This window comes from Zootermopsis nevadensis, unplaced genomic scaffold (genome assembly GCF_977971745.1).
Source record: "Zootermopsis nevadensis isolate Lab colony 2312 unplaced genomic scaffold, Znev_1.0 Znev_ptg000024l, whole genome shotgun sequence".
NCBI lineage: Eukaryota > Metazoa > Arthropoda > Insecta > Blattodea > Termopsidae > Zootermopsis > Zootermopsis nevadensis.
In genome coordinates, this window is record NW_028259156.1 from 20,119,039 (window position 1) to 20,126,417 (window position 7,379).

Sequence of the window (7,379 nt, forward strand, 5' to 3'; positions counted from 1 at the left end):
ATATACATAAACCTCAGAATTTTAAATAGAAATGCAAAACCACTTTAAATATAGATTATAGATATACATAAAACTGAAGAAATTTCAGCAGAGGTGAAATAAACTGCAGAATGGAAAGTGTGAGTGATGAGGTGACCTCTCAATGCACGCTTGAACACCTTTAAATCATTTAGAGTTTAAATTGTTGGTGGAAGATTATTAAATAACTTGGTACGCGTATAGTACGTTCCTTTTTGACGTTTATTAGGGTTAGCATAGACTATACAAAAATTATATGCTTGTAGTTAATTTTTATTTCAATGTTGTTGAGATTTGTCAAACTTGTTTCCACTTGCAAAATAAAAGTCTAGGTGTCCATGAAACCCAAAGTTTCTGGAAATAAATATGACATGCGCCCTGATGTGGAGAAAAGGTGTTTAGAGTATTACAGTAAGTGCAGTACGTGAAAGTATTATAACAATGCCGCATGGAAGTTACTGTAACTAAAACATTTGACTTCCCTTACTCGTTATAACTTGAAACTGTTGGTTGTGTTTTCCAGTTCGTGGAGACAGCATCTAGTGCTCAGAAGTCAAGCACGACGGATCCGTTCTACCGTCGTCAGTGCTGGGAAATAATTTGCTGTTTCTTGGTGGCATCCCTGAATTTTAATGATGATGAGAATAGAGCGCAGCAGCTTTTCTCCTGTCCAAGGTATATAAGAGCAGTTGGAGGCAGAAGAATATTGTCAAACTAACCTCATTCTTGATATTAAAATAGTGTACAAAATAAAAGATGTTTTTCCAGCCTGATGGTACTAACATGACATAACAGATTGTTAATCACTGGCTTTTCTTCGCAGAATTGTAAGCGAGTCCCAAGGCAGTCTATGAGGCACTGATATAGATTTTTCTCTGAGCACCCAGAACTCATTATTTACTGGTACAGTGAGCCCGTTAGAGGCTGTATCACAATTAGTTTGGGTTTAGTATCCTGCCAGTACCAGGAGGCTTCTACAAGTAATGTGTTTCTTTGTCATATCATAAACCCAGATTTCCCATTTGCTCTGTGCCTCTTACATCAGTTGCTGATTTAGGAAGCAGCTACTGCATTGGCCACTGTTGTGACCATTGAACATTAGGATGTGAGTGTAATTATCTTTACTCATTGTGATTCGCTGTTGCAGTTTTGATGATCCACATGTGGAGATCTCCGCAGTCCATTGGATTCCGTACAGATTGCAGGACAAGCAAGCCAGAGCCACTCACCAGATGGCAGTCACAGGTAAGTTCATCCATTTGAGTAAATTGTTTAATAAACTTCTTTTCTGAATTATAATGCCATTATTGAAAGAAGAAGAAGAAAGTGTTGAAGACCTTTTTTCCTGAAAAGTAGCAAATGGTTTTAATGAAATGAAGAACTTGTCTATTTCTTCTATTGACACTACAAAGAAACAATGAAGAACGTGATTTTTCTTTGCCAGTTTAAGGAACCACATTTTGAGGCTGACCTCCACATAGTTCTATAATTGAGAATGCATGGAGTGTACCTCCATGCTCCCACTGCCTCATGGCATTGCGCTTAGTCACAAGGATAACTTCAGCTGATATAGCGAACCATTAAATGTTTAAAAATCATAATCGGTGTTGGTTTTCTGTAAGTCCAAGTGGTGTTAGAACCCAAAGACCACTGTGAGAACCTGAAATCTCTCTTAAAACCACATTTAGTATGTGAACTTGTTGAAAGCGTCTGCTTCATATCTGGAAAAGCCAGTAAGGCCTGTTGTGTATGTTGGTAGGAGTGTTTGTTGCTGCAGCCATGAAAGAGTTACGACGGTGTTCCTTGTGTGTCACTACACAATGGTGGCGATATCACAGGAAGCTGGTGAGTTCAGTTTTATAAATTTAGATTGTTCAACATTGAAACAATTTATATTACTGATGGTGAAGTTTCCACCTTTGCTTCCAGAAGGCATTATAAAGTGGCATTACTGATGGTGATATGGAAAATAAATCTAATTGATACGGCTACCTCTTGCCCCTTGTCGGTTGAATTCACCTTAGTAGTAGAAGTGCTACAGATGTTGGCTGTGTTGTAGTGGCTTGCCATTTCTTAATCTTTCATTTACGTCCTTTCTCCATGACATCAAAACAGGCGAACCTGAAGGGCATGGACCGACTGGTGTTTATAGACTCCCTTGCTGTCATAATGGGGCACGAGGAGAGGGAGCCGTGTAAGCCGGGACACCTCGGCTCCAAACAGACGGCAAGCGAACTGTTCGTTAAATATCCACTGAATCAGTGGCAAGGGAAGTTGCGTGGGTCTGACGTGATGTGTGTGAGTTGTAGAGTTTGTAGTTGCAGTATTATGACGTGTGGAAGCAACAAGTACCTCCGAGTCTTAAAGAGTGCTCGGGTGACCGCACGCCCACAAGTTTGTGCAGAGGCTACTCACTTCTTGATATACAGCGAGAACGTAGGCTCCCGGATTAAGTTGTTGTTGGGGGTGGCCCGCGAGGGGCCTTGGGACCCTTCCTGGAAGGACAGACCCAAAATGCCGTCAACTGGTGCTTGGTAAAAACCGTTCGCTGGCACGAACGCGAAGTCAGGGATGCGGATTCCTCCCACCTGTAACGCATGGATTGCGACTTGTATGCGCCCTGTGAGCTGTGTGAAACAGCTGAACAGCGTACATGTTTAAAATGTGGGTTTCTTGTGTATTTTTGTTTCGCTTTACATGTGGTCTTTCTTTCTCTCGAAGGCTTGTGCTTGCAGAAAATGTTTCTAGAATTACGTTTTTCAATAATATTGTCATGTCACATTCTCTTCCATGGTAAATTGAAACATTTTTGTGAACTAAATATGTTGGAAATTTGTCTTTCTAGATTGTGACGCCTTGTAGTCTTGTACCTGGTGACCAAGGTGGAATGCTGAGGCAATGCATTTCTCCGAAACCTGTTGGATTAGACGGCGTCACAACTCAGAAGACCGCAGTCCACATTATGGCCGCAGCGAAAACTTCTCACCTGCGTGAAATAGCTTATGACACTGATTATGCAGAGGAGAGCAATTTATTTATTTTTTTCGCAAAAAATAAATTGTCGTTTTCACCAGTGAACACTTTACTTGCAATGCAAACATGTTAACAACTGGAGCCTGGGTTTTCTGAACTGAGTACGAGGGTTGATGATTCATACTCACTGTCAGCGTATCCTTGGCAACAGGACCGTACACTTTTATCTCGGCGTACGACAGGGAGATGTTTCCGTACTGCTTCTCCAGGTGGTACGTGTCTGACAGGTTCGCCCTGAAGACGTCGTGGTACTCTGCAGCACAAGAGAAACGCACGCGGATTAACGAGAAACTTGGGCCTGTCACCTAGAGAGAGTCCGACTCTGGAGTCCTCGTCAGTTCTACGCACATCCTCACAATTTATTTCCCGAGAAAAATCGTGGTTCGTGTTTACGTTGTTCGTAAGTTTGCTTAGTTATTCCGGTCTAAATCTGGCAAAGAAACTTAAAATAGACCACGACCTCTTTCTTGTCTCTCTCTCTCTAATTCCGAAAAATCTAATAATTCATTTCATTGTTACATGACTCTTGTCGTTGATACAGCGTCTTTGAAACCGAATGAGCATGTACACAATATTATCTGCCAGTGTGTGTATTTACTCTGAATGTCCCCGCCTAAATCTCCCTTCATTTTATCGCAAGTACAAACGTACAATATTCGTTTGGTATGATTATTAATTCAAAATGGACCCTTGTAAGTGCCACAGCGTTCCGGAAGGGTTTCGCTCGAGTTCCTGGGGTTGAGAGAGAGGGTGGAGGTTCCCAGGCATTGCTCACTCGCCCTTCTTCAAAACTCATTGTGTCTGTGTATTCAGTTCCCACCCGGAAGATACACATGTTCATCGCAAAGATCAGTAATATCTTAAGCATTTACTGAGGCAACAGATTTGTCCGTGACAGAATGGGGCGTCACCTGCCGCTGAGCTGCGAAGATTGTGTTCGAAGTTTCATCGATTTTGGCTACGTACTGCAGTAATACGGCGTCGACTTGCACATCTCGACGGACCCGTGTCCATCAGCACCCTGAACCCTTGGGGAGGAGTCCCTAGGTAGATCTGCCCCAGAAGTCCGATCTGAAATAAAAGTCGAAGAGTAAGAACAAATGAATTGCTGCTAAATTCTTGCAATGTGTTCACATTTCGGTGTTTGTTAATTTCTCATTTCTGGATAAATTTTGTAAAGGATAATTGAATTTGGTGATCAGTTTTTACAAATGTTGCTAGGAGGGGGTTCCTTGGACCTCAGTCGAGCGGAAAAATTATTTGTGGCCTGAGGGCAGAGAAAAGTTTGACCACCCCGATTCAGTCTCGCGACAGGATTCCGTGGCGGCCTCTTGAAGACACGAGAACACGCCTTAGGGCTACATGACAGACGAGGCCACTCAAAAGACAGTCGTCTTCTCAGGAAGGGCTCTGCCCCGTGGATGCTACGCGTTTTATCTACTTACTTTGGGAGCCATTATCACTTCCTCGGTGGTGCCATCTGCTGCTATAATCTGGTGTTTTTCGGCGCCCCGAAAAACTACTTGTTGTAAAGGAACCCTGTTTAGACAGAAAACAAGAACACAAGAGTCAGAAGCTGCGCGTTTTTGTATTGCTATGTCCCGGTTTTCCGTGCGTTCTTTTCCACTCCATTAGACTATGGCATACCCGAGAAACACCCCTCGCTTTCTTTCTGAGTAAATTTTTGTAGCGGCCGGATTGCTGTAATCGTAGATTTTAACACTTTGCATTCTGCTTCTGTTAAAAACCTTTTTCTGTTTGTGTGTTTTCATGGTAACATGTACTTTACGCTATTGAAAAGCCCAAATAGTTAACTTTAATGTTGAGAGACGGCGATCACGTTTATTTTTCTGATCTTATTCACCTGACAAACCCAGATCGAAAAAGCCAGTACTTCTAACGATATTTGTCGTGCGTAACATGCAAAGACTTCCCTGCCCTCTCTTTGTGGAAGACCGTACTAAGTACCGACTGTCGAATCGCAGACAAGCAGTCGCCCTGACGATGGAAATAGTCAGAATTGTTGGACGGTTTAAATGATGAGATTTCTAGATCAATTCGTGATGTTTCACAGGATTACCTCTTTATATACATAGATTGATCTAAGCAATAATGCTGTTGAACTTTATGCGGGTAGGGGGGGGACTTGCGCTATTTGAATATCACCTCGTGCTCTGATTTTACCCGCAGGTGTTCATGTAATATCTCACTGTGTTCAGGTAAATATGTGTCGAAGTCCGCTGGGACTACGAACGGCAGCAACTGTCGCTGTGATCGCACATAGCGGATAGGGCGTGCTGGCGGCATAGTCGCCAGATACCCTCACCGTATTTAGTTCGTTCTGCACGTGTGTCTGAATGGCCTAGTGCCTTTCTTAACACGTGTTAATTGCTTAATTTCCCCAGTTTAAATTCTAACAGTATTTTCATTTCTTCTAGAACTCACCTTACTACGTCGTGGCAGGATGTGGCAACCACGAAGAGGACGACGACGAGCAGTTGAACAGCAGACATCTTGGTGGTGTTGCTTCCAGGTGAGAATGAGGCACACAGCTCCTCCGCTAGCTTATATACCAGCCCTCTCACGATTGCCTGACACCATACGTCTCCTTAGAGGCAGGTGATACTTAATGGCGCGCTCGTGCCTTCTCGAAGTTGGCACCAGCTGGTTGGTGTGTCACATAATTTAAATTTGAATTTGTCTGAAACAGGCATAAGTTATTAACCATTTGGTGTAAGCAATGCAAAATGAATAATTGACAGTCTTGTTAGTTTTGTAGCGACATTAAGAGAAGGCAGGCTGGTATAGTAATGAGTCTTACGAAAATTAGTCAGGAAAGTGTGTAGGAATGTAGAGTGAAGTCCTGGTGTGATCTTCCTTGTGCGTGTAGCGATAGTGCCGCAAAATGTAGAAGATTGTTTGCCAGAATTTTGTGTGGGGTATTGGTTTGACTTATTTGGCTGGATTCTTTCTTTTCGACTCCGGTGCTTTGAACATGTGGTTAAAGATTGTTGACCTGGAAATGATATGATGTAGGTTTAGTGTTTGTGGACCACCTTTGCTGCTCCCTCATAAATATATTTTTGCATAACTCCCTCCTTCTCTCATCTTAGGCTCCCATATCCCCTACCACTTAAACCCTCTGTAATTTTTTTTAGAGGGCAGAAATCAGTTAGGTAAAGCATAGAATACCAAACCCGTTTCTGCCCTCCTTTTATTTCTACAACTTAATACTACTGTAAGAATCCGCTGGGTCTCGAACTGCCGACGTCGTCCTCCGCAGTCTCGTACGTTGCCTCTTCGGCTACGAGGCGTGTGGTAGATTGGGATTCTGGTTCGATTACTTATGTCGATGCAGTACGTAGTTTATTCGTTCGCTACTAGATTTCGTTGTGGCCAAGTTCGCAGACAGAGAGAGAAAAAGGAAGATAGCAGTTGGTAAGATTTGTTGCGTGAATCTAGTCTTTGGAGGTGTGGTATGACTGGAGTATGTAGGTTGTGTGTAGCGAGTTGTTAGTGTTTCGCCTTGGGAGATGTTTGCGTGCTACATTTATTTCAGTTCATAATGGCAAATATTCAGTCTCTTAAAATGCCATAATGCAAGAATCATTGCTGTAAGTTTCTGTGTGCGAACAGTGATATTGGTGGGCTGTTATTAGGTTACGGAATAAGAGACTGGAAATTATGGGGTGTTCTCATTTGTAGGTTGAGGTTATGTGTCGATGATTGTCGAGGAATGATTAAATGAACGCCACGAGGCATTGATAAGTGACATTTATATACTCAGAAGTGTTTATTATTTGCGGGTTTGGTGCCTTGTACAGTTACTCGAATAATTTCAATATGTTTACCTTTGAACGTGAATTAATGCTTGTTTAGCAATGCTGCATGTATGGTGTGCCCCGAGAACAAAAGTGCATATTCAATCAACTGCGTCATCAGAATGCTGTTTGGGTGGGGAAACTTGATAGTTAAAAGTGAATGCATTTTGTCTTTCTGGGAATAGCTGAGGAGAAGAAGCTTAATTGATCCTTGGGATTCAACTGAGGGGAAAGCTGTCTGTCACCTGACCAGCCTGCTGCTTGCCAGGAAATCAGTGGAGTATGTTCAGTACACTTGGCAGGCTCACTTCATATCGCAACAGAAACTTGGCTGTGATCACGAAGGGCACTCCTGTCTGCTACAGATTTATCTGTCTCAACTTGATGTGCACTGTGTAAGTACACGAGCAATATGATGTATTAGATGTGCTTGTCATGTGATAGAGTTAAGTCTGTCCAAGAATATGTGTCACTGTTCATCATTACAGTGCCATATTTAACTTGGTT

The 7,379-nt window shown here is 42.5% G+C and overlaps 1 protein-coding gene across 1 annotated transcript; it reads left to right on the top strand.

The window, feature by feature from the left end:
* Positions 1 to 520: 520 nt before the first annotated feature.
* On the top strand, positions 521 to 3,096 carry LOC147872843 (uncharacterized). The gene is made up of 5 exons (XM_087355508.1): positions 521 to 693; positions 1,166 to 1,263; positions 1,778 to 1,863; positions 2,134 to 2,682; positions 2,864 to 3,096. The coding sequence occupies exons 2-4, from the start codon at positions 1,251 to 1,253 to the stop codon at positions 2,554 to 2,556; spliced, it is 522 nt and encodes a 173-aa protein (XP_087211634.1). The 5' UTR covers positions 521 to 693; positions 1,166 to 1,250; the 3' UTR covers positions 2,557 to 2,682; positions 2,864 to 3,096.
* Positions 3,097 to 7,379: the final 4,283 nt, after the last annotated feature.

Bases quoted from the DNA above. Each gene is read 5' to 3' on its own strand.
- LOC147872843 (XM_087355508.1), top strand. The intron at 1,864-2,133 runs GTGAGTTCAGTT...ACATCAAAACAG, and splicing joins GGCGATATCACAGGAAGCTG to GCGAACCTGAAGGGCATGGA.